The following is a 27,472-nucleotide window of genomic DNA, read 5'->3' on the forward strand; positions in this document are numbered from 1 at the left end:
AAAGTGACTAAATTAGTAGACCAGTAGTCGAACCTTTAGTAGAAATGCTGTGGACATACTATATTTATAGACTTCAGCAAGGCATTTGACAAAGTAGACCACAACTTACTACTTGGCAAGCTAGAAAAATGTGGGATAGACCGCATCACAATCAGATGGATTTGTAACAAACCGTACTCAACAAGTAGTCAGTAATATCAAATCCACATGGAGGGAAATAAGCAGTGGGATATCACACGGTTTTGTCTTAGGCCAGTACTCTTCAATATCTTCATAAATTATTTAGATGAGGGAATTTTCAGATGATACTAAACTGACAGGAATAGCCAACAACCCAGAAAACGAGCTCAGGATCCAAAAAGATCTTGACAGACTTGAACAATGGGACCTATCCAACAAAATTAAATAATGTGGAGAAAAGCAAAGTTTTACACCTGGGCCGAAAACACAATAGGTACAAGTACAGATTAGACTAAACCTGGCTCCAAATCAGTAACTGTGAGAGGGACCTTGGAGTCTTAGTTGTCAATCAATTAAACATGAGCCAGCAGTGTGCAGCAGCAGCCAAAAAAGCTAATACAATCCTTGGTTGTATAAACACAGCCATAGAACAAATTCAAGTGAAGTATTAGTCCCAATTTATAAAGCCTTGGTAAGACCACATCTGGAATACTTTATCCAGTTTTGGTCACCACATTACAAAAAAGATTTTGAGACTTTGGAAAAAGTGCAAAGAAGAGCAACTAAGATGATTAGAGGCCTGGAAGCTAAAACATATGAAGAGCAGTTGGAGGATTTGGGTTTGGCTAGTCTAGAGTAAAGAAGGACTAGGGAAGACATGATAGCAGTATTGCAGTATTTGAGAGGCTACCACAAAAAAAAGAGGGGGTCAATTATTTCCCAAAGCACCAGAGGGCAGGACAAGAAACAATAGATGGAAACTATCAAGGAGAGAAGCAATCTGGAATTGAGGAGAAACTTCCTAACAGCAAGGACAATTAACCAATGGAACAGCTTGCCTTCAGACATTGTGGGTGCTTTATCACTTGAGGTTTTTAAGAAGAGACTAAACAGCCACTTGTCTGAAATGGTAGGATCTCCTGCTGGAGCAGGGGGCTGGACTAGACGACCTGCAAGGTCCCTTCCAGCTCGATTCTGATTCTAGTTTTGGTAAGTATCTGACAATCAATTCAACCCAATTCAAGTCAGCAGCAACAGTGAAAATAGATTCATTTACTTATCTAATAACAATAAGCATGAGATATAATTATACAAAAGATGTCTGTGCTACTGCAGCATTAAAAAGCACACTACATGTAGTTCAGTCAAGGTCTAAGTAGAAATCCTCAGATTGCTATCAACAGAGGAATCTGGCAAAATAAATGCAATCATAGATGCTATTGCTACAGACATTGAAGCAAATTTCCTAAATATATGTCCAATTAGAATAAAGTGAAATTAAGGATAGCATGAGATTGCAGGCAAACTGAATTAATTCACAGCATCCGTCTTCACTGAAAAAATAGCATATTAATATCCAAACAACATTGCAGAGCAATTTGATTGTTTCATAACTTTTAATATATTGTTTATCTGGACCTTCTGAGAAAACTTCTCGTGGAGATAAGAGAATGTCCTTTTCGTACACCAATATCGTATTATACAACAGAAAACAGAAATGTATAAACAGACATATTTTTTTGCTACAAAGGGAGAAAAAGATGATTTAACTAAGAACTGATAGAAAGACAGGTGGTTCTTTATTTTTTCATGACATTAGAAAAGATAGCCCAGGCTACTAAGATACCAAAAATAAATAATGAAAAAAACATACAAGTGGACTATATGATATTGATAATAAAATGATATTGAGGCGAGTGATTAACATTAACAGAAACCAGGGAATTCAATGACTGAATTTAGGTCAATTATTCTTTAATTCAATCCACCTCACAGGTTGGAATTAAGGAACATTTCTATATACTGTATGTTGTCTGTCATGTTCTAAGCAAAATACCACATATATAAAATGAATAATAAAATATAATGTTTACTACTAAGTGCAATTTATAATGATGGGCAGCCTCTAGGGGGGACCCCCCCCGAAAGGGCATCTTACATGTATATATTGCAGACTGAACTGTGATTAAATAGAAAGTAGATCCTGAACTACTTCTTAATGGCACAGAATCAACTCAGCATGTACCAGTTGTAGAGAACATATTTTTCAGTGACACCATTTTTTATGAAAAAAAAAGGAATGGTCATTTGTATCCTTCACTTTCACTATGTCATTTCATATACTTTTGCAGTGAGCTCCTAATTTCTCAAAAAGAGATTTTCAGGTGACACAGAATTTAAGGGTAAAGTGAAAAAAGCAAAACTCTGCCTCCATACCCTAATGTGGGATCATACAATTTATGAAAATCCAAACGATACAATTCTGGTTTAAAATCCTTATTATATATTTAAACAGCCTCCACACCCAAGAAATAGTGTAAAACAACCCAGGTAATATTTTGTTGAGCAATTTTGATTTAATCCAAACTGAGAAATCTATAGGCAAATAAAATACATGCAAGACTAAAGCATGGATTATGTAACCAACCTTTAAAAAATATGGAAACAGTTGCATTAATCTTTTAAGATGGACAAATTGAACCTCCACACATATGAAGGTCCTTCATAGTGAATTACAGAACAGATTCACATTATCTAAATGTATGAATACATAGTTGTTGTGGGTTGTGAAACTATGAAAATTCCATTTAAATATTTAGTGGTACCCTTCATGTATACACTTCTTAACATGTTTTCACAATTAAATTTACAAACGGAAGAAGAACTAGAAGAAAATCAAGAAGGAATACAAATTTCAACATCAACATTATTTTTGGCTTGAACAAAAATTAGTATTGTAACATTAATAATGCAATGGAGAAATATAAACATCTATGTACAAGTTTTCCCACAGTATCTTATTTTTGATTAAGAGGTCAATAATCTTATTCAAAACAGAAAAAGGTAACCTACCCTTATTTTAAACTGCTCTACTAATAATTTGGAATTCAGCGCCTGGACAGAACACGTCTTTTACTTTCATTTGATTTCTTCCCACCCCTGAGCTTAGCAATTATATTGATTTTAAATATTATAGCTACTGTATTATATACATATCTATAAAACTTGTAAGATTCAATGCAGCAGTTAAAAAAAAATCCATACACACTAGAGTATTTTCAGCCAACCCTGGGAGATTTGTCTTGCTTATATGATTCTTACTTTAAAAATCAAGTAAGAAGTTTACTCTGCAGTTCAGACATTCATTTATTGACCACTAGATTTGATTTTTTTAGTGCAACAATAAGGCAACATTAAAAAGAGCATTGAAATAGAAAGTTTGCATATGTGTAAAGGTAGCAAGTTTATAAAAGACACATCATTGCTTCCTAAAAAGACAGCCTAGATCCCGTATCATAAAATTACATATAGGTGAAGATCAATTCAGTATTGTTTAACAAGTTTTTTCCGTATAAAAGGTAAATCTAGTTTTTGTCGTATCTTTAAAGAAAACCTGGAAAATTGTTATGGCTGTATGGGACAAGTAAGGTAAGAAAAATATATATATATATATTTATATATATTTGTCTTAAGTTTAAATAAAAAGATCCACACTTTTTGTCAAAACAGTTCATCTCTGTCCAAAATGTATTTCTTCCTTTATGGTACAGAATTAAAAGACAAGATAATGTTAATAAAGAAATAATTTACAAGAAAATATCTTCTGATAGCTTTTCAGTGAAAATATTGTTTTGTAACATTCAAATATAACATATAAGACCACAAAAGAAACTCTGAACTCAAAAATTTCTAGACACATAAATAAATGAAATATTGTGTAGGCAACAGGGCTCATGCTGAAGGCTAGTATGAAAGAACAGTGTGCAATCTACTTGGAAAATAGCTCTAGTATACATATTAACAAGCCCAATCATGGACTGCAGCATTCAGTTTTATCACTGCTATCTGTTTCTATTTCATAACATGGTTTTCCTTGATTAAACCACTTCTGCCTTATTTATTCATACCTTCTCTTCAGAAATATAACATACACAAACAAAAGATATTTATTCTACCATAGAACGTACCTTTCTGCTGACATAACTTGAAAAAAACTTGCTTGTCAAGACACTGGCAGTTCAGTAAATACGCAATGATCTTATTAATTTCTTGGTTAAGCATGTTTTAACTTATGCTGCTAGTTTTATGATCACAGTGCACAGAATCCATATCTAAACAAATTAGGTGGCTTTCAAAGTAAAAGGTTACTTATCATCCTAATATACTTAAAACCTTTCATAGGCCCTATCATGCATCTAAACTATTGTGTGGAAAGCATATATGTTTCCTGATACAATCTTCTGTGGCAATGGATATACCAAAACCACCAAGAAATTCATATTATTGCACAATACATGAAGACCTGGAATTCTTTCGAATGTTAAAATTGAATGACATTTTCCAGCATTAACATTGTATGACTACAAAAGGCATGTCAGTAGCATGGTGTGGACCAGTGATCAACATGCGCCCAGAATGCATACTAGTAAAAATTCAGTCAAAGGAAGTAGTCTTCATTGCCTATTTATCGTTTCCAGTCAGGAGGTTAAAGTTCAAAGACTGAATGATCAAAGTGCTCATTTTCTCAGTAGGACTATCTTCTGTTAGGAGAATCATAGAATGATGGTGTCAACAAGTGTCATCTTAAAAAAAAACAAAATGTAAAATATTATATTCTGCATATATACATTTTCAAAACATATGAAGATTTTTATTGCTGGAATAGCCCTTAACAGTACCACTTCAATAAATTAAAATAAGGATTAAAAGTTATAAATTCTGAAAGAGACAATATAATTCTGAACTTGCCTTGTTCTGTTCAAACAAATAGGACAATATACTGAATAGGTTCAACTGCCTATTCAGTAAAATAGTGCATTTTTCAAAGAAAAATGCAAATTAAAAAAAAGCCCAAAGGCTCAGAAACCGTGGAAGATGTTTTGGGGAAAAATCTATTGCTGTGCAAGTACCTTCACATCATAAAGTGGTTGAAGGATGAGAGGTGGCACAAAAACTCTCAATACTATTTTAACGTGATTTCCGTGCAGAGTAAACACATTGTTATATTTTAAACTATTCACAGCACTTTATTTTATGCTAGCTTTGGCAACCTATTTCTTCAGTTCAATTCAAATTTGTTAATAATCTATTCATTCAGTAGATTTCTATACCAAGTAGTAAGGTTATTCATTATTTCATTCTACTGAAATACTACTGAAATAGCCTGTTTCAGTGCTTCTGCAGTTCAGAATGCCAAAACTCCATTCCCTAGCAGATTTCTTGGAAATGTTCTGTACCTGAAATTTTCATATGCCTATAAGTTATACAGGTGAAACTCAAAAAATTAGAATATCGTGCAAAAGTTCATTTATTTCAGTAAGGCAACTTAAAAGGTGAAACTAATATATGAGATAGACTCATTACATGCAAAGCAGGATAGTTCAAGCCGTGATTTGTCATAATTGTGATTATTATGGCTTACAGCTCATGAAAACCCCAAATCCACCATCTCAGAAAATTAGAATATTACATGCAATCAATAAAACAAGGATTGTACATAGAACAATATCGGACCTCTGAAAAGTAGAAGCATGCATATGTACTCAGTACTTGGTTTGGGCCCCTTTTGCAGCAATTACTGTCTCAATGTGGCGTGGCATGGAAGCTATCAGTCTGTGGCACTGCTAAGGTCTTATGGAAGACCAGGATGCTTCAATAGCGGCCTTCAGATCTTCTGCATTGTTCGGTCTCATGTCTCTCATCTTTCTCTTGGCAATGCCCCATAGATTCTCTATGGGATTCAGGTCAGGAGAGTTTGCTGGCCAATCAAGCACAGTAATCCCAAGGTCATTGAACCAGGTTTTGGTGCTTTTGGCAGTGTGGGCAGGTACCAAGTCCTGCTGGAAAATGAAGTCAGCATCCCCAAAAAGCTCGTCTGTGGAAGGAAGCATGAAGTACTCCAAAATCTCCTGGTAGACTGTTGCGTTGACCCTGGACTTAATGAAGCACAGTGGACAACACCAGCAGATGACATGGTGCCCCAAATCAACACAGACTGTGGAAACTTCACACCGGACTTCAAGCATCTTGCAGTGTCTGCCTCTCCATTCTTCCTCCATACTCTGGGTCCTTGGTTTCCAATGAGATGCAAAAGTTGCTCTCATTAGAAAAGAGGACTTTGGACCACTGAGCAACAGACCAGGTCTGTTTTTCTTTAGCCCGGGTAAGATGCTTCTGACGTTGTTCTTTGTTCAGGAACGGCTTGACAAGAGGAATACGACATTTGAAGCCCATGTGCAGGATCCATCTGTGTGTGGTGGCTCTTGATGCACTGACTCCAGCCTCAGTCCACTCCTTGTGAAAGTCACCAACACTTTTGAATGGCCTTTTCCTGACAATCCTCTCTAGGCTGCGATCATCCCTGCTGCTTGTGCACCTTTTTCTTCCACACTTTTCCCTTCCACATAACTTTCTATTAATGTGCTTTGATACAGCACTTTGGGAACATCCAACTTCTTTTGCAATTATCTTTTGAGACTTTCCCTCCTTATTGAGGGTGTCAATGATGTTTTTCTGCACAACTGTCAGGTCAGCAGTCTTTCCCATGATTGTGATTCCTACTGAACCAGGCTGAGAGACCATTTAAAGGCTCAGGAACCCTTTGCAGGTGTTATGCTTAATTAGCTGATTAGAGTGGGACACTTTGAGCCTAGAATATTGCACCTTTTCACAATATTCTAATTTTCTGAGATTGTGGATTTGGGGTTTTCATGAGCTGTAAGCCATAATCATCACAATTAGGACAAATCACGGCTTGAACTATCTTGCTTTGCATGTAATGAGTCTATCTCATATATTAGTTTCACCTTTTAAATTGCATTACTGAAATAAATGAACTTTTGCACGATATTCTAATTTTTTGAGTTTCACCTGTAGATGTTTTTCACCTGAATTCATTAAGACAAGTCTAAGTAACTTAACAGTACTCATTTGTGTTATTTGTGAATATTAAAAAACTTATTCAAGGATTATACAGGAAGCTTTGTAAATTAAGTACTAATTATTCATTACTTAGAATATTGTTTTCAAACTAAATGCTTACCGTGATACCACCATTTTGTTTTCTTTGGATTCTTGTTACATGTTCTTACATAAAATGAATTATCTGGTGGCCTTCTCTGCAATAAAGTAAAACTATATTAAATTATAAGCCTACTTCAATTATACAAAACTGCCAATTAGTGGCTCAATTAAAAGTAGGATATAAATCTAACAAATACATTTCTGAAATTTCCTCCCTCCCTTCCCTTAAAGAGAGGGAGGAAATTTCAGAAATGTATTCATTGAAATGAGAGAGAAAATATAAGTTACTTTCCAAGATTTTATTCCTGGTTTGCAATACTTTCAACTTCTCCTCAACTCTTACACAACATAAGGGAATAAATTGTTAATTTTTCAGAAGACTTTAAAATTCCTAACTTACAGGCACACATATTTAAACAAATGTAATACCTCTCTTAGTCATGTTTAAATAAACTAGAGAAAACTAGCATGTAACCAATACAGGTTTGGAAAAACCCTCAAGTTGTGTCAATAAATAAACTGGATAAAGAAATAAATAAGTGAATAATACATAAGCAGGCTAAATGATAGAAGAAAATATTTCTCTACCAAACTTTAAATAGCAGTTTCTAGAGGAAATAATAATCAGAAGTCTTCCTCCTCCTACTTCTGCCTCACCACACACTTTGAATATATGGGAAGAAAATGTTCTTCTAACTGTATTGTGTATATGCACCATCCAGTATTTATAATATACTAGCTGAATATCTGTACTCTACTACGAAACTATGTGATTGGGCTTGATAAATCGATACACAGCTTGAAAACTAATGAGTAGTTATGATCAGCCTCTCCCCTCCCCTTCTCTCTCTCAGGCTTGCCCCACAGATACCTCTCCTATCTTATCCCCTTCTCTCCCTCAGGCTTGCTCCACACAATTCTCCTCTAGCCTATCCCCTTCTCTCCCACAGATTTATCCCACAGAAGCCTCTCCTATCTTATCTCCTTCTCTTTCTCAGCTTGCTCCACAAAATTCTCCTCTAGCCTATCCCCTTCTCTCCCTCAGGCTTGTCCCAGAGAAGTGTTCCTTATCCTATCCCCTTATCTTCCCCAGGCTTGCCCTACAGAAGCCTCTGTTATCCTATCCTCTTATCTCCCTCAGGCATGGCCCACAGAAGCCTCTGCTATCCTAACCCATTATCTTCCCCAGGCTTGACCTACAGAAGCCTCTGCTACCCTACTCCCAGTTTTTTTCTTTTTTTCCTCAGCCAAGCCCCTCCTTCCTCCCCCTGCACTCCCTCTGTCTCCATCCCTTCCTCCCAAACCCTCCTTTTATTCCCCGCCCTCAAATACTAATGATCTGATGGTCATTTCAAAAAATCCTTTCTTAGCTAGCACCTAGAAGCCAAGAGGAACATACATGCCAAATTTCAAGTTTGTAGGCTTTACGGTTCTGAAGATTTCGTGATGCGGTGTGAATGGCATTTAGCTTTATACATATACACACAGAGAGAGATTTTTAGTAAAAGATATCAAGTATGAGTAGCATGTCAGAAACATTGCTATATTGCATGAATATGTTTTTATATTTGTTCTCTTTAAGCCATACATGAATAGTCTCAATCTAAGCAAGACACAATTTAGATATTATAACACTGCAACATATACCAATGAAATTATCTGCAATTATACAAAGAGCCATCATAATTTCATTTGTGCCTAAGTGTGCTCTGCTACAAGCTGAATTTTATTTTAGAAAGAAAACCATTACAGGGTTTTAAAATATTTATAATTTGCTTCAGAGATAGCATTCAAAATGTTATATTAAGCTGTACTAAATGTACAGTACAAATATCTCACTAAATACCCATTACCAGCTGTGACATTCATAATCTGTCCAATGAACTTTTTAGGGTTTCTCGAAACTCTATGTAAATGAAGAAATGTGGCAACATGAAGCAGGAACTTGACACTAATTTCAGTGAAACTAGGTAATGAGCATTCTTTTGAAGACAATTATTCTGTTTTGTTGGTCTCCAAAGGTTGGAAAGAAAAATAGTTGGTTGTTATCTAACTAGTTTGTATTGTAGTTAGATAAATTAACCCTTCTGAATTTTTTTGAAATGCCTTATTTAACAATATACTTATTTTAGAGTCTACTAAATGTCATTAAAGAGAAAAAGAAACTTAATTGATTTAGAGTGGGGCATCCTACTACCATTAAACTTATAACAACCTTATCTTTAAATTCATACCTTTTCTTTGCAGCTTGAAAGCATGCTGATAATGCTAAGACAAACTGATTGCACTGAAAGAGCTGGAGACCAGTCTTCTGTTAGAATAGATAAACAGATATGTCCATTGCTATAAACGTGAGGATGAACAGGAATATTTTCACCAGTAAACACAACCTATAAAGTAAAAATCAAGTTAATATTTTATTAAGATAATAGATCAAAAAGTATACTAATGCTATTTGTAAAAAATTCAATTTTTATACAAAAAACATTTGAATTCAAACATGGACATAATCTGTAAAATAACAGATGTTAGAAGGGTATGAATCAAATTTGATCTTTCATATATCACAGTGAGTCAGTCTTGAATTTAATGAAATTTTATCGTTCAGTATGTTGCACAGGTACAGAATAGGTGGTAGCTGGCTCAATAGTGATAAATGTGAGGGATTTGGACAACTATTGGACAACCACTTAAATATAAGCCAGCAGTGTGCTGGAACTACAAAAAAAGCCAGCAGTCACAGGCTGCGTTAACAGATAGAATAATATGAAATACTACTTTATAATAGACACACATATATTGCATACAGTTTTGGTCACCACAATATAAAAATGATGTTGAGACTCTAGAATGAGTGTAAATATGATGATTAGGGGGCTGGAGACTAAAACATATGAAGAAGAGCTGTAGGAATTGGGTATGTCTAATCTAGTGAAAAGAACGACTAGGGGTGACAATGACAGCAGTTTTTCCAATATTTGAGGGTCTGTTACAAGGAAGAGTGGGTCAACCTATTCTCCAAAACACTTGAAGGCAGGATAAAAAGCAATGAATGGAAATTAATTAAGGAATGAACCAACCTAGAAATTTCCTGATAGTGAAAACAATTAATCAATGGAATGGCTTGCTTCCATAAGCTGTGGGTGCTCCAACAAAGGACAGCCATTTGCCTGAAATGGCATAGGGTCTTCTGGACTAGAAGGCCTCCAATATCTCTTTCAACTCTGTTTCTTAGTTATATTCTGTTATGTACATTCTGTTACTTCAGGTGCTATTGCCTAATCAGGTAGTCTTCAACTTACGACCATAACTGAGCCCAACATTTCTGTTGCTAAGTGACAATTGTTAAGTGAGTTTTGCCCCATCTTACGACCTTTATTGCCACAGTTGTTAAGTAAATCACTGCACAATCACAATCTACTCACTGACTTTGCTTGTCAGAAGGTCACAAAAGGTGATCATATGACTTGGGACATTGCAACCATCAGAAATGAATCAGTTGTCAAGCACCTGAATTTTGATCACATGACCATGAGGATGTTCCAGTGGTTGTTACATGTGAAAAAATGGTCATAAGTCATTTTTTTCAGTGCCATTGTAACTTCAAATGGCTACTAAATGAACTGTTGTAAGTCAAAGAGTATCTGTACTGTGATTATAAGCTAGTAATAAAATGGTTAAAGTTTTTTCCCTCTTGCTCAGTCTTTCCAGATGAGCCCAGTTTATGGGTTTAATAACGTCCTAGTTACTCTAATTTCCATTATTTAGTTTAAAACCCAGTACATTTGTATAAACACATATTATGTATTTATTTGTTCTCCTATATAACTTAATTGAAAATATATTAGGTAGAAATTCCAGGCAGTTAAAATAATATGTATAACATTATTAAAGAAACCAACACAAAGGACATACTAAAAATCAAAAATAGAAGTTGTAATGGTAATACAGCATAAAATCCAATTTTTAAAGTGTCAACTCCTTTCCTCTTCCACAGTCACACCTGAGACAATTGGATATGCAGGCAGAAATGGATCTAATTTAAGAGTCACATGTCAATACACAAATTTAAAATATTTTAAATTATACAAGTAAATAATTCCAGCATAGGAAATGCTTGATATCATAAATTGTGTAGCGATGTACATTCTTTCATTTAAAGTGTCAATAGATGCTAACCTTTCTATTTTTGAGGGATTTTGAATGTATTTATATTTATATTTAAAATAAAACTGATAGTTTTTATTTTGCCCAGAATAAATCTATTTTGCTTTCATCAGTCTCATTTTATTTTGTCATGTACCCAATGTTTCAGTTTAAAGCTGGAAAAGCATTATTCCTTTGCTCCTTTATCTAATTAGGTTCTCACAGAAGAAAATACACCTTTATATATTTATTCTTGTCAGGTAAATGTTATCCATATGATTTTTTTTCTTATTTTGTTTTTACTACTCTTAGCTTTTTTAACCGAAAGTTTTCTATACAGATTGTTCATACAGGTTACATTATGTTAAACATCTCAAAAGAATCTTAATACTTTCTACTCACAGAGTAATCAATCCTGACTATGAGTTATGCAACTCTGCAATTCAGAATATGCAGTTCAGAACTTGGTTGCTTAATAGTACTTTTTAACCTCTTCATTGCGTCAAATATCCCATGGAAATATTTCTTTAATTTGGAAAAAAAATGGAAGCCGCACAGAACCAAGTTGGTAAGATGGAGATATCCAACTTTGCAATTATCTTGTGGGTTGCTTGTGAGGGCTGAGCCCTAGTATTGTTACATTACAGGAAATTTCATTCTCAGCTCTGATTGTTTGAAACGGTTCTTGCAATGTAAATTTTTGAGGTAATTGTGACTTTGGCTTCAAGGAAATCTATGTAGATAACATCTATGCGTGTGCACACACACATGGAAAAGAAAACTGTAATGCATGAGTTTTCCTGCTTTAAAGCCTGAGTTTTGAAATTTTTTGAAGCTTTATGATGTAATTGAATGGACTGATGTTTCATTTCTGGGCCATAATGACAAACATGTTTTATCAGCTGTCATAACCATATAAAGAATGTCTTCAATTTCACTCCTGTAGCATGTCTCAAGTGCTGGCAATTATCAACCAAAGCTTCAACTTTCCATTTCTGCTGTCAGCATACAAGAAATATATCTTGACAAAGCTTCCAATATTAAAGCACATCAATAATGTGATTGAATAATCTGCCAATTGTCCTAGTTCATCAACCGTTCTCAAATGAAACTCCTCAGCTACCTTGTTTTTGATCACAAACTGAAAATCAACTGTTCACAATTCACCAACTTTCCATGTCTTGGTTCAAGAACACATATTCAAGTTAATGCAGTCAACATTAAAAAAAAATCTACATTTAGTGGTGAATGGAAGGACTCATTCAGCAGTCAAAAATTCAATCACAGCACATTGCTTAAAGCCTGCCAACAAGTACTCACTGTAGGTTTCCACTTTACAAACAATAGCACAGCAATTTCCGAACAACTGAAGTGAAAGAACTTGCCAAAAAAGAACACCTCAAAGCTTCTACCATATCATTATTGCTATCTTTTGATGTCTTACACTATTGGACACATTGCTTTTCATTCAACCCCTGCAGGTACCAGATATATAATTAAACCATTCTTGCTGTTTTCTAAAGAGGTATCCTAACAAAAATTTCAATAAAATAAACATTCAATGTTACCAAATATTTTATAATTTAATTGAGCATATAATAAATTACCTGAGGAGAATCAAATGGATACCGACTACTGAATTTAAATAGCAGTTGAAATTTCTCCCCTTCATATAATGTTCCAGAAGCCCCTTCCATGTCTACTATCCACCTTTGGAAAGAAAATGGTTTACAATGATGAAAACATATAACTAGAGTATTTGATCTTCTGTAAGTAACCTGATGTAAGTTACTGTTTGCAAATTGCTACTGTAGTCCCCAATTTCAAAAACGCATCTTAAAAATCCTAGAATTATAGGGTTCTTTTTTTCTTAAAAGATCATTGTATGTACTTTACTAAATGTAATATTCTCCATAAATATTCTCCTTTGAAAAAATAATGAAGTTAGATTACAGAAATATTGTATTAACAATTGGACTGTTCAATCCAAGGCAGATAATTCTTCAATTTCTAATCCCCTTTCTCTGAATCACTAGGCTGGTTTATCATTTTCCAGACAACAGAGCAATGGATAGCTACGTACTGGTATTTTCTTAACTGCTTCCTGAATCATTCTCAAATTATCATCTTTCCTCTTAGAAATTGTGAAGAGGTTGAGAAAGAAATGGAAGAATAGATATTGACAATCAAAAGAAGTAAGATAAATCACCAGCAAGTCATTTCCCAAAATAGCGGCAAGGTAGCAAAAAGTATGAAGAAATTTCCTAAATCATTCAGAAGTTCTGCTTTAATGAAATCATTATAAATGAGGGTGGAACATTCCTTTATGGTGTACAAGATTCTGTATTTATTCCAGTCTAGAATTAAAGATACCTTACTAATATTTCTTGCTTCCCTGATTGTGCCCAACTAAGTATGGCTTCACAATATACACTAATAAAATTCTATTTCTTGATCATTCAGTAAGGTTTAAACCACAATTCCTGTTTTCATTGAATATGTCTGCTGTTTTTTAATAAATGCATATTCTGCATCATACCGCAATAACAAATCAAACTAAAAAGATTAAAACTTTTACAGCCCTTATTAAAATTACCCACTGCTTGTTACTTGCTTATTTCTACACTGTTATGTTTGCTGCCTTAAAGAAGGAAAACGTTTATGATCAGCTGAGATTTCTGGAGCAGAAATTCTTGTAAGGAGTGAGTGGCAATTTGATCCAGTGGATGATTGTTCAAACATTTGGCTTGCCTGGGCCACACTGAACAAAGAGGGATTGTTTGGGGCAACATAAATACATATAATATAGTTAATATATGTAAACAACAAAATTCCTTAACTTTTTTATTATTTTTATTATATCTTGTGGGGCTGCATTACCAGCTATCCAGGCCTTAAGGCACCAGGTTGGACCTGATTTAAGAGTTAAGACAGCAGGCTACAAAACCAGGAGATTGTGAGTTATAATCCACTTTAGGCATGAAAACCAGCTAGATGACTTTGTGCCAGTCACTCTCTCTCAGCCCACATCAGGCTCAGACAACACGCTGGTCAATCAATTCCTGTCATAACCAATGGATCAACACTTAGTTGATTGGGGGGGGGGGGGGAGGAACGACTTGTAGGAAAATGCTATGAAGAAAAAAAAACCTTGTGAGAATGTGGTTCTAGTAATGAAACAATTCTAAAGTTAGCAGAAGCCAACTCAGTATTTTCCTGTAACATATTTACTCACTTTAATTGAAGAATTCAGCTTGTCTCTAGGTCAGGAACAAGCAATCTGGTACAGATTATCTGGAATTAAACTTCCACAATCCCTTACATAGGGCACATGTATTGATGCTGACAGGAATTGAAATTAAAACACTGCTTATCTCACTCTTATGTTGCATGCAAGTTTCCTTCAGCTCACTGCTTACAGATATTATTATAGAGCATATCACTTTCTTTAAAGCCATATACTGTATTCCTCAACCCTCCTGCTTTTACCAAAATGGTAGAGAACAACATGTGGCTGATCCACCAGCTACTACTGAAATAAAAATCTCAATAATCTCAGCCAGCATAGTCAATAGTGATATGTTATAAATAAAATGCAGAATATATAAATATAAACACAATAAAAGTATAAAACAACAACATATAAACATGTAAGTGTCAGGGACAAAAAAATCAACTCATGGGTAATACCATTTCTAGAGCCAATGTCTGAGGGGAGAAAAGACTTTAAATGCTTTTTGAAAGGCAGGTAAGGTTGGGTACATAAGTCTCAAGAGAATGTTGTTCCATCTGAGGGCCTTTATGGGAAAACAATACCTTGAATTACATTCAAAAGCACTCTGGTCACTAGTGCAACTCAAAAGTAGAAATGTGCATAAGCATATCAAGATACTTCAATTCCGCTGTATTCTAGACCCACTGATGCTTCTTAGTGGTCACCAAGAATGCACTGCATTAATCTTCTTGTAAGATGACTATAGTAAGTAGTGGGATGCACAAGATGAACTATAAAAACCAGGGGATCTTAAAGGAACCATAAAAAACAGAGGCCACGCAAGAATAATCTGTTGCAGTGCCATCACCAGCTCCTTATTCCAGTGATGATTAAGGCCTCAGCAGCTGATCACCAGGAATTCTAACTATTACCCTGTGAAACCCAACTGCATTCATCTGGCACTTGCTGGATCGTTTTTTTATTTATTTCCTTGTAAATTTATACAGCCACCCATCTTGCAATCAGCAATTCTAGGCAGCTAACAGAAGTAAAAATACAATAAAAACAACCATTCATAATAATATGCAAAAATAACAGTTGGGAAAACAAGTCCTTCATCGATAACCATCATGTAGGCCCCCTTACGAATGGGTCCTGCCACCTTGTAGTAGACAATGGGTAGAACTTTAAAATAATCAAACACTTCATGGCAGAGGACAAACAAAATGTGTTGCCAATGCTCCAAAGCAAAAAATATCTCACTCATACAGACTATGCATATAGGTATAAATAAATTAATAAGTAGAATTTAAGGATTGCCATTTATTTTCATAGGTATCATATTGCCTATATATGTTCAAAGCAGTATTTCATGCCTAATATCACAAACCTAGTTTAAAAGGTTTAAATTGTGATAAAATGTTGGAGCATTCTCCCTCTTACTGAAATAAATAAGAGGTATTTGCTTATTTGTAAAATTTATTAGCATCCATCTTACCACACGGTAACTCATGGTAAAAATGTATCCTTTTAAAACATGCATCTAAATAAACACTATACATATCCAAGTCTGATAGCAATGTAAACAGGATAAGTGGATCAAACTAAGTATTTAGTGATATAATAATGGCAAGTATGTTTGCATTTTCCTACAAATCTTTCACAACTGTAATAAAATTACATATACTTACTGTGTAATTGAATTTTGTACACTCTTTTCATTCAAGGTCATTCCTGGTGGTGGGTCATTCTGCAAAGCTAGCAGTTCTTTCTGTAGCCTCTTCTAGAGAGAAAGAAAAATCTTAAAAAATGTTTCATAAAGTATTTGAATAATCTGTAAAGTTGTTATCTGTATAGTACAAGACATTGCTCAATCTGAATGGCCAAGTCTATTATTTACGCCTTAAACACCATAATCATCATGTGTATTATTTGCTTTGCATTTTGTGTAGCAAGTCAACAGTAGCTTACATTTTATTTTTAATTATATATTGTACTAATCTTACCTACAAAGGTAGGTTAAGGATACATAAGCTGCTAGGAATTGGTAATGACTCAAATAGCATATAAGCCTAGTAAGATGAGTAAGTAAATAAATAAATTTCATACTGATTATCATCCAGAGAACTATTATTTCTGAACGGGACAGGTAAGCTGCACTTCACAAATAACAAAATATGTTATATGGAAAATCAGCACAGCACAAGAAACAGATATCCAACAGAAAACATTTATTGATGAAGTTAAGACATTTCTTTAGCACAATAATTATCAGAAAAGTAAAGAAACTTTAATTAAACTATCTAAATATTATTCTAATATTATTCTAAGAATATTTAGCCAATTGGCTTGACCACCAATTAAATTTATGATTAGTAAAAGGACACAATTAAATTTTATCTGAGCAATTGTCCATATGTGTAGCATGACTTCAAAACAGATCTATACTTGATTCACATAATTAAAGCTGCAAATATGTGAAACTTAATTAACAGTGAACCTAACTGAATATAGAGATAATTCAGAGGAAACATACATTGCACCATACTATTAATATAATGAGAGGCAGAGTGGTGTAGTGGTTAAGAATTGGGAGACTATGATTTCTAGACCTGTTTTAGGCACAAAGCCAGCTGGGTGACCTTGTCATCATCCCTCAGACCTCTCAGAAGGCAAGAGCAAACCATTTTGGAAAAATCTTGTAAAAAAATTGCAGGGACTTGTCAAGGCAATTCTCTGAGAATTGAACATCTTTCAATGGGAAAAATACATTAATTAATTCATGAGGAAATAGTAGAAACAGGTTTTTATTTATTTATAGTATGAAATCGAATAGATAATGTTTGATTAGATAAGAGTAGTACATGACTGGGTAAAATTATATCCCTGCACCCAGCAGCTAAAAATATATATCAAAGTATCATCCAGGTAATCATGAGATAACTATAGATTTCCATTACTTGGTACTTTTCAGATTTGTTAGATTAACACTGTTTCCATCCAAAGTCAACTTGGGGGGGGGGGGGGGAATTAACATTAGCTGCCCTAAGAATGAGGATAAAAAGTGAAAGTATACTTTTACTTGAAAGACATGAAGCAGATGCAGGAAAAGCAATCTAGAACTTATAGAGAAACGTACTTTAATGAACATTCATATTGAAAAAAACTTCAATCCTGAAGTTTCACAAAATTCATATAGTGATGAAACTCTATGAACTCAGAATTTTCTTCTGGTCATTATGGAGATTAAGATATCTATAGATCATCAACATGTTGCCAACAGTCCATCACTTATATATTTAAACCTCAAAGTTTAAGGAGACAGTTTAAAAAAGAATATTAATGAGAATTGGAAAAATATATACAAATCGCTGACCAACAGTATATCCAGAAGGAAACATTGCAGTGTTTACTAATAAAATACAGAAATCCTTCTTTTCAAGTTTTCAGCCTACTTCATTCTCTCCTGAATATTTCATTTCACTCTCACTCTCTATTTTCCATTTTTAATGGACCTTTTAAAAATTTGCATTAATGAGCATGCTTATTCACTGTCATCTCCTATTAGTCCTCCCCTATATTGTTATTTTGCAAGAGAGTTGCAGCAGTTGATGTTTTGTGACTTTTAGCTCCTACCTATTAAAGCACTAATTACATAAATTTATAGAATAACAAATATGTACTTATAAATCACTGCCTTTTATAAAGCTATATTTGGTTTATTAAAGATTGACATACTTTTGCAAAGCATGAGAATTAAATAAATATGTGAGCTCCAGTTTATTTACAGGATAACATTCCTAAATCTATTCTAGAATTTCAGAAAATAATGATAGGATATAATGTATTTAGTATCCTAGTAGCTCCATAGGAAAATTTGGACTCCCTTCTACCTTCTTTTCTCATATAGCTTGCCATGTGCCTTTGAGTCTTCTCAAAATCACTCTTGGATTCTATCCCAGGAATTTTACCAAAGGATAATCAAGTTTTAAGTTATGTGTAGAAGATGACAAGAGAATGTTTATTATGTGCTAACATTAAATATTCATTGTCTTTACAATATAGATCTGTACAATATAACTTTAAACACATGAAAAGCATCTTGCAGTCCTTTTGTTATGTTTTGTTATATTTTTTCCTACTTCATTTTGTTGTTGAGAAATACTTTTCTAGAGAATTTAATAAGAAATTCTTGAAAAATGGAGTTATTATTTTGAAGTGAATATGGCAGTCATAAGAAATATATATACGCCTTCAAGTTGGTGTTGATTCCTGGTAACTGCTTTGACTAGTCTGCAGTTTTCTTAGCAACGTTTTTTTAAAAAAAATGATTTGCCATTGCCTCTTTCCTAGGGCTGAGAATGCGTGACTGCCTCAAGATCACCCAGATGGTTTTATTCCTAAAGAGAGATTAGAATTCATGATCTCCTGATTTCTAATCTGATGGTTTAACCACTACATCAAACTGGCTCTGCATGTAATTTTAAGGCTATGCAATATTTCAGATTCAAAGCAGAAAAAGCCAAACATTATATTTTCCTTAGATCGTAGAGGGTAACTGTGTGAATACAGTTGCTTTGAATTTATCACAGTTGGCTTGAAGAATGTTCACCAACATCAATTTTTTTATTTATTAAGGTGGAGAATACTGGCAGCATTAAAACTCTTTGATGTTAAAACCCTTGCCCACATCCTATATGGCATACACGGCTCTAGGCTGCTTGACATGCTGCTGCTTAGGGGCTTCTTGTCACACCAAAGGTCTGGAGCTGCAACAAACCCCTGAGACGTCACACAAAGCTCTTCAGAACCTGAAGTCCAGCTCCAACCCAGCCTAGCAGCACAACACAAAGAGGTTTCTTGGCACAGAACTCTGGGCCTGCTAAAAACTTTATGTCATCCTCCCAAGTAAATCAGAAATGAATCTCGACAGGTCAGCTAATTCTTACTGTAATGCCATATTAACAGATTCTTGCAAATCTGAAAGAACAAACTTCCCACTGCCACTTTTAACTGATTGATCCATTAAGGCAGGTCCTTCCTAAGTTTTCTTCCTTTGACTGTTAATCTATTAGGAGCTCCTGCCTCTCTTGTCTCACTGCCCCCAAGATCATCCACATTCCATTACACCATGATCCCCAGCACCCAGCCAAGCCCTTCACAGCATAAACCTTGGCCCCAGCATGTGGCTCATCCTCACCCCTCCAGGGCACCTGCTGTCCTGAGCTCTGTCACCCCAGCTGATATTTGCCATCTTCTTACTCCCACTGTTGACAAGGCATACTCACTCTGGCCTTTCACAAGGCCACATGAAGCCATTTCCCCCATGTCTTATGAAGAAACTTCCCAAAGAAAAAAGCCTCATGTGGCTAGCAGCTGCCTCACAAAGAGTGTCAGGCCAGGCATGCTTGGTTAGCAGTGGCAACAAGACGACAGCAAAGGCCAATTATCCTGGCAGGGGCCTCAGAATGCTGGGAGTCAAAAGGACATAAATGGGGAAAATAAGCTCAAGGGGGGAGTTGAAGCATCCCTGTATTCATAGCAAGACATACCTACACTTGTATAAAAAAGGGGAAAACCACTAGTTAAATATAAGGTGTTACAACTTGCAGAGCAAAGTGTAGGAGAAGAGGAGGCAGAGAATGGAAGCAGAGTCAAGAGAGAAATCAGCCCGGAGTCATTTCGTCCACAAAAACTGTCCAAGGGCAGCCCATCTTAAATTCTAAGCGCCAATTTAGTGCTGATTCCTCTCTTGACTCTGCCTCCAGGTTCTGCCTCTCCTTCTTAATTGATTAATGTCAGGCTTGAAGAATCAGGTCCGCATGTTAAGTTCTAGTTAAGCTGATTTATTGCTCATGCCTGTAAACAAGAATCTAGTCTACTAACAGTCAGCACTAAATTGGCCCTACATAAAAGTTGACAGAATTCAAGAAGAGCTGGACTTGGACCAACTGTGAGAACATGACGACTCCAGGTTGATTGCCCTTTTGACTCTTCCTCTTCTCCTACAGAAAGACCAGAACTGGGTTTACCTGACTTAAAATAGGATTTTGCTGCTTACTGTTTCGTTAGGCGAGAGTGGGCATTGCTGAGAAATAAAATGCTTTTGGAGCTGGAGGTAGATGAGACAGTTTATGATTTGGGTGGCATGATTATTTGTCATATGATAAAACTAAGGTTAATATAGATTTTAAAAATCATGTTCAATATACCACATTGAGAATATGGAATAGATATACATCCAGTTTTTCCCCAAAAACACCTCTGAGGCTCTGAGCAATTATCAATGAGAATATAAGTAAACATTAATGATTAGCATACCATGAAATATTAGAATTTTTTCAAGGAGAATGTAATATAAAGTCAAGAGAAGATGTAATAGCAAAGTGATTTGTTTCTCAATGGCTCTCCTATACATAATTGTCAGAAAACTTTAAAGTAGATAAAAGAATGTATAAATATTAGGAACATATAAAGACTGAATTGGAAATAGAACTCTCTACAAATGGAAAATAAGTGGTTGACAAGATGAAATGTTCATTTTGTGACACCTTAAAGAGAATTTCTATAAAGTGATGGATCATTGGTATATACCACCAGAAAAACTGTATAGGATATATCTTTGTACTTCAAATTTATGTTGGAAATATAAACAACATAAAGGGCCATTTTATCATCTTTAGTAGATGTGCAAAAAGCTAGAAAATTTTGGGTGTAAATGAACATACTAGTGCAGAAGCTTTTGAGGATTAACATAATTAACAACAGAAAACAAGAGTTTTTCTTTTGAGACTTATAGATAAAGAACTGGAAAAGAAGTCATGGAACTTTATTTTTATACAACTGCAACAAGAATATTAAATATACAAAAATGGAAAGACTCAAGTTACCTACAATAGAGGAATGGTTGGTGAAGATTATAGAATTTGCAAAGGTAGCTAAATTTATTTATTTCATTAGAGAAAAGACATGGTATTTACTGTTGAATGGAAGCAAGCCCCTTGTAGCCTTTTTGTACGAAGCAGAAAATAATGAATATGTAACTTAACAGATTTGATAATTAGACAGAAATAGGTAATATAATAAAGAGAATGTTTTTGTAACTGTAGAGTAGGAGGTATTTTTTACTTCTAATTATACTTGCTGAAAAGGAAATCAGCAACTTCGTGTTTTTTTGTTTGCATTTTTCTATTTCACTGTTCTTCTTTCTCTTTTCTTTTTACTTTGTATTCTTGTTTTTACATTGTTCAAATTTTTAATAAAAATAATATATATAAAATGTAAACATTTTAGTTGAAATCAAAACATTACACACAGCTAACTACGGTAGATAATAAATTGCCCTATGCTAAGCTGAAATCTATTGAATGCATGTATCAACCACCTTTAATAGGCAGAACCATTTTTTAATTAGATGGACTTGCTATGAAAGTTTACACTACTACTAATTATATATATATATATATATATGTATGTATGTATGTATGTATGTATGTATGTATGTATGTATGTATGTATATATATATATATATATATATATATATATATATATATATATATATATATATATATATATATAAATTAATGTATGTATGTATTATATATATAATATATAATACATACATACATATATATATATATGTATGTATGTATATGTAATGTATGTATATGTAAGAAAAATAGGTTTAATGTTAGTTATACATGTTCCTAGGTGTTGACAATGTAAGGGTTAGTCTCTAGTTATGGTTGCTAAGCCTTTTTGAAGATTTAGGTAATCTGGGCATTTATAATTCTTTGGTTTCATCAGCTACTTAAAGGATGTCTTCAGATCTTTGTTGCTCATAGATTTCAGTGTGAAAGTATATTATTTTAATTCTGTAAATCATTTTTAAGGAGCGGACTACAACTTCAATAATTCTTAAATACTATTAAAAGTCAAATACTGAAAGAGCTTAGAAGCAGGCATATTGACTTTAGGCCAACTGATAGATTAGGATAAATTTTTAACATATCCTATGCACAAAGATAAATAAATCATTTATCAGATGTAAGTCAATGGCAATATTTACAATTACAGCATTTGCTAACATTATTTGGAAGAACAGCATTTTCAGTTTCTAAGACACTTGAGGTACTATAACAGCTTGTTAAGTTCTTTAAAAAAAACCTATTACTACTTTTTGTATATAATTATCAATAAGTCAATTCAATAAGCAAAGGTTAAAACAAGTGTAAAATAGAATTAGATGTTCCTATATTATCTAGATAATGGGAGAATGTCTTAATTTCTGTAGCAAGAATGTCAGTGGAAGTGGGTCTCCAATTACAATTTATACAACAAAAAAATATTTAGAATTTATTGGCTACATTTGTATAGAAAGGACTGTCAAAAATAGCATTTTATTGCAGATGTAATAAAGGTAATGCTTCTTTAAAACAGATGTTTTTACAATATCTTATAGCTACATTTTTGGGAGAAAGTAGTGGATTATATAAATATGATTGTGCAAGTAAAGCCAAAATTATCAGACGGTATTATTCTCTTGAATTACATATTTAATTCATTGAATTTCAAAACTGGACAACAAATTGATTTTCTATGCTCTTAATAAGGCCAAAGACTAATACTGCAGTATTGGAAAGATAAATTCATGCCCCTTGCCATCTACAGTATATGTGGATTTCCTATAGATATAGGCTTTGCATGGACAAATATAATGAAATATTGGACTCATTTATACAGAATAAAGTAGGTTAAAATAATCATATAAATGTATCACAATGATATGTCTTCAATATTTACATTAGAAAAGTATATATAGAATTGTAACTGTTTATTGTTATAAAAGACATATTACATTTTTGTATTTTTTTCACTTTTTGTGAAAGTACTTTTTATGTGTGTTTTTTCTCTCTGACAATATATGTATCACTATCATTATTATTTCGGGGTACTGTATTGTCCTTTTTATTAATTCAAAAAGCAATAAAAATAAGGGGAGAAAGCAAATGGGCCATTACAAGAAGATTTGCCGTGGCCAATTAGCTGACCAGCAGGAGGTTGACTTCCTAATTCCAACATAAAGGCAAAACAGAAATGTCAGTTAGAATTTCACAACTCATACATACTTGTTTTTGAATGTGCATGCAATCAGAGTGTCTAAGACAACAGTAATAAACTACTTAATGGGGAGAACAGATCATCTTGGACCTATTTCACTTCTGTCCACCACTCTTTTGAACTTGGCTCCGTTGATGACTCTGAAATCCAGGGATTACATTGGCATCCCTGAAGTCAGGGTAATTGATCTATAGTAGGTGTCTTCAACCTTGGCAACTTTAAGCCTTGGCGGACTTCAACTCCCAGCTTTGCTGGCTGGAGAATTCTGGGAGTTGAAGTCAACCAAGGCTTAAAGCTGCCACAGTTGGAGACCACTGGTCTATCGACCAGACAAATAATTAGAACTCTATCTTCATATAGAGAATGATATATCCAATGGTAACTACAGTAGGCTACTGTCACTCCTTACAAAAACAAAATGTGCCATGATTAACAGACAAAAAAAAAAAGCACACCAAGACTTCCTGACCTCTCCCTCTTTCTCACATGCAAGCACTCCATCAAAACTACTTCTACTCCAAACTTCCAGAGCAGCGAAGAAAAGGGTTTTTAAAGATATCTCATTTCCTGAAGCAGCCACAGCCCTGCCTCAGTAGGCACCTTTTACTGCCCCTTCCCACATTCACCTATGATGGCCAAATATGGCTTTTTCAGGCTCCTGCCTCCATATGCATTTTTTCCAATGAGACAAACCGAGACAGGAAGATCATTTTATTACAATTTATCAGAATATTCAGACAAAAGGGATTCCTCATTCAAAGAGGGAACCCCAATCTTTATCTTACATCCCCATTTACAGTCAACATAACAAAGAAACCTGAAAGAGGAAAGTTGATTGAATAGGGTAATAGCATACATGTTTATTAAAATGAGGTCTGAAGGGGAATAAATTGTAAGGAGAAAGGTTGTTTAGGGTTCACAAGAGATAAGCCAGACCCCAATTTGTACTAACAAACTTCTCTTTTCAGGATTCTAGTCTCCAGCTTGTTCATCGGTTTAGGAACGCTAAAAGCTACTAAATCTTGAACGTCACTTTAAAATAAACAATATAAATCAGATTAAAATACAAAGTGACTGTGTTAGTTGGCAAATAATAAAACCCATGATATTTGCCCCGCACCTACCAACCAAGCCAGGCCCAATACAGCCCCAAGTCTTCGAAAGCCACACCTAGGAAAACAGCCACCTGCTCTCTCACCCGGCGAAGCCCAACCTGGCCCGCCGCCCCCGTCCACCCCCACCTTTCTTAAGCTTCCGAGTCGCAGGACAACCCGGCTTTTTTCTCCCGTCTCCTGCCCCTTCCTCAAGCCGCGAAGGGAGGTGAAGACGGGGAGGGCAGAGCTCTCTCTCCTTCCTGGCCTTCTCTGTCTCCCACCCCTCGCCCGGCTTCTCGCCCGTCCCTTCAGGACGAAGTTCCTCTCTTCCCCCAACCGCTCGGCCAGGAAACGCCAGAGCAGCTGCCAACCACCGCCGCCGCTTCACGGAAGTCAGCGCAGGCGAGAGGGGCGAGAGCCTCCGGTCCAACCTTCACCAACTCCTGCTTGACGGCAGAGCGGCTCCCTCGGCTCCGCTCTTCTCCCTAGCCCCGAGAGAGTCACCTGGGGACGAAGGGACGCGCCACGCCAGCTTGCCGCAGGCTGCTCACCTGCATAGACGCCATGATGGATCCGCCTCCCCACACGGTCCGCTCTCGGCGCCGCCGGCCGGGACCGGGAGAGACGCAGGGCGACGGAGGCGGCGGCAGGAACGCCGGCACACTTCCCCGGTCGCTTCCTTCTCCTCGCCTCTCCCCCCACCCCCTACGGGTCACGTGGGAACTCCGGCCATCCCGTGGAAAGCGCGCATGCGCCCAGAAGCCCTGCCGTAGTCGGTGCCAGGTGGGCACGGGACGTCTTCGGGCGGGTTGTTAAAATTCTGGTCTTCCTTACAAAAAAAAAATTCAAAAGCCAACCGTAGCTCCTCTCGTTACGGCGTCAGAACTGGGTAAGGTCGTAGGCCACGTGCGTGCCGTGCTGGCTTCCCGAGTGTAGGGTGCCAGGCGGTTTATTAAAAAAATAGGTGTGTATATCTTCGTGGACGTACCAGACATCGCATGCCCTTTAAGTGTTTTCTCCGACTACGGCCTTGCATCTGGAAGGAGTGCCCAAAAAACCTCACGGAGGACGTGAGGTCACCCATTGTAGGGCTCGACTTAGTAAGCTTGGAGGAGAAGCAAACGCATTTTGGTTGCCACCTGGAATCTCGTCCATATCGCCAGCAGTGACATCACAAGTGACCTACGTTTCAGATACAGCATATACTTAGATAGACCTACCTTCAAAATGCGTGCTTACATTTGACAGGCTATAAAAATAGCTTTCCGTTTATTCTAGACAGAATATATTATCACAGAATAAAAATAATTAGCTTAGATAATGTATATAGGACATGACATCATGCCATAATAAATAACTTTGTTTTCTGGTAGTGCCTGGTTTTTCATTATTCAAGGAAAGTATAATCTACAAGTAAGTAAAATCTTTCAAATATACCTGGACAGGGAATTTGAAATCCTGATGTTTTTGTCAGAAATAAATACATGATTTTAACAATTCAAGAAAGCTTTGCATGTATTGATCTGTTTATAATGAAAATTAATGTATTTACATAAGCAATTGGAAGATGATTCTTCACTTCAGACTTTCTTAGCATCCAGCCAAATGACATCCACAACCATATAATTCCCATTACGCCCATAAATATTTTTGTTGTTGTACAGAACATTTGCTAATGTGGCAAATGATATACAAAAACATAGGTTAATATGGATCTTGAACTTGACATTTTTTTAAAAGAGCATTGCCATAATCTATTGAAATTCCACTGGCTAATGGAGTAATTTTGTGTAGTGATTAAGGCATTGGGGAGACTGAGTTCTAGCTCCACCTTGAGTATGAAACTAGCTGGATTATCTTGGGTCAGTCACTCATTCTCAGCCCTAGAAAGTAGGCAATGGCAAACAATTTCTGAAAAAATAAGAAAACTACAGGGCTTAGCCTTTGTACTAGGTATGGGAATCAGTACAAGTTCTCACGTTGTGCAAACTGTTATTCATTGTTAGGTTTGGAATACAAGAATTGCTAAATCCCATTTTCCTTTTCAAGTTGCTTTAAAATGTTTGATTTCATTTTTTTACAAATAAGATACTACATACCAATATGCATTCAAAATGTCCATTTCACTCTTTTTAACTGTTTTAAGTAAATCAATAACATAACATACAGCTCATGATTGTTTTCCTTAGAACTGAAGTGTGCCATTAATGATGGTGCAAAATATTGCTAACATGTTAGTAAAATATGATTTTCAAACTTATTTTGATATATAGACATTAGATGTATGACCAGGCAGTCAGCTCGGACTGCCATTGACTCAAAGGCACTAAAAAGTGTATCTGAAGGAAACAATTAAAACGGAGTGTTCAGAAGCATAATTAATTTTAAATATCCATTAAATTACGTTATTTAATACTAATCTACAACTAATCCTGTTAGCATATAAGTAACATATACTGTCACTACACACTGAGTAAAGTCTAATAACAATAGACTAAAATTGGAAAATAGTATGTTTCATAAGAGACAATGTGTGGTTCCACTTCAGTATGGGAATACATCCCTATGAATATTTTAAGTGGAATAGTTTTTCAGTGTAAAGTATGTAGAAATAACTCTTAGCTTTGTATGTGTAGAGACAGCTTCCTATCAGCTGTAGACCTGAATGTTTCAAATCTTACCAATTTCACATTT

The 27,472-nt window shown here is 35.3% G+C and overlaps 1 protein-coding gene across 3 annotated transcripts; it reads right to left on the reverse strand.

Annotated features, from left to right (window-relative positions):
- Positions 1-1,564: 1,564 nt before the first annotated feature.
- UBE2W (ubiquitin conjugating enzyme E2 W) lies at positions 1,565-25,947 on the reverse strand. Of its 3 annotated transcripts, none has more exons than XM_081950823.1 (6): positions 25,767-25,947; positions 16,255-16,346; positions 12,957-13,059; positions 9,438-9,593; positions 7,223-7,298; positions 1,565-4,763 (listed from the first exon to the last, which is right to left on the reverse strand). In XM_081950823.1, the coding sequence occupies exons 1-6, from the start codon at positions 25,860-25,862 to the stop codon at positions 4,750-4,752; spliced, it is 537 nt and encodes a 178-aa protein (XP_081806949.1). In that variant the 5' UTR covers positions 25,863-25,947; the 3' UTR covers positions 1,565-4,749. The 3 variants fall into 3 exon arrangements, with proteins under 3 accessions (XP_081806949.1, XP_081806951.1, XP_081806950.1); XM_081950825.1 differs by lacking the exon at positions 25,767-25,947 and adding an exon at positions 25,330-25,664 and having other exon boundaries at positions 16,255-16,343; XM_081950824.1 differs by lacking the exon at positions 25,767-25,947 and adding an exon at positions 25,330-25,652.
- Positions 25,948-27,472: the final 1,525 nt, after the last annotated feature.

The sequence above is a fragment of the Natrix helvetica genome (assembly GCF_964273705.1).
Source record: "Natrix helvetica genome assembly, chromosome: 4".
Lineage (NCBI taxonomy): Eukaryota > Metazoa > Chordata > Lepidosauria > Squamata > Natricidae > Natrix > Natrix helvetica.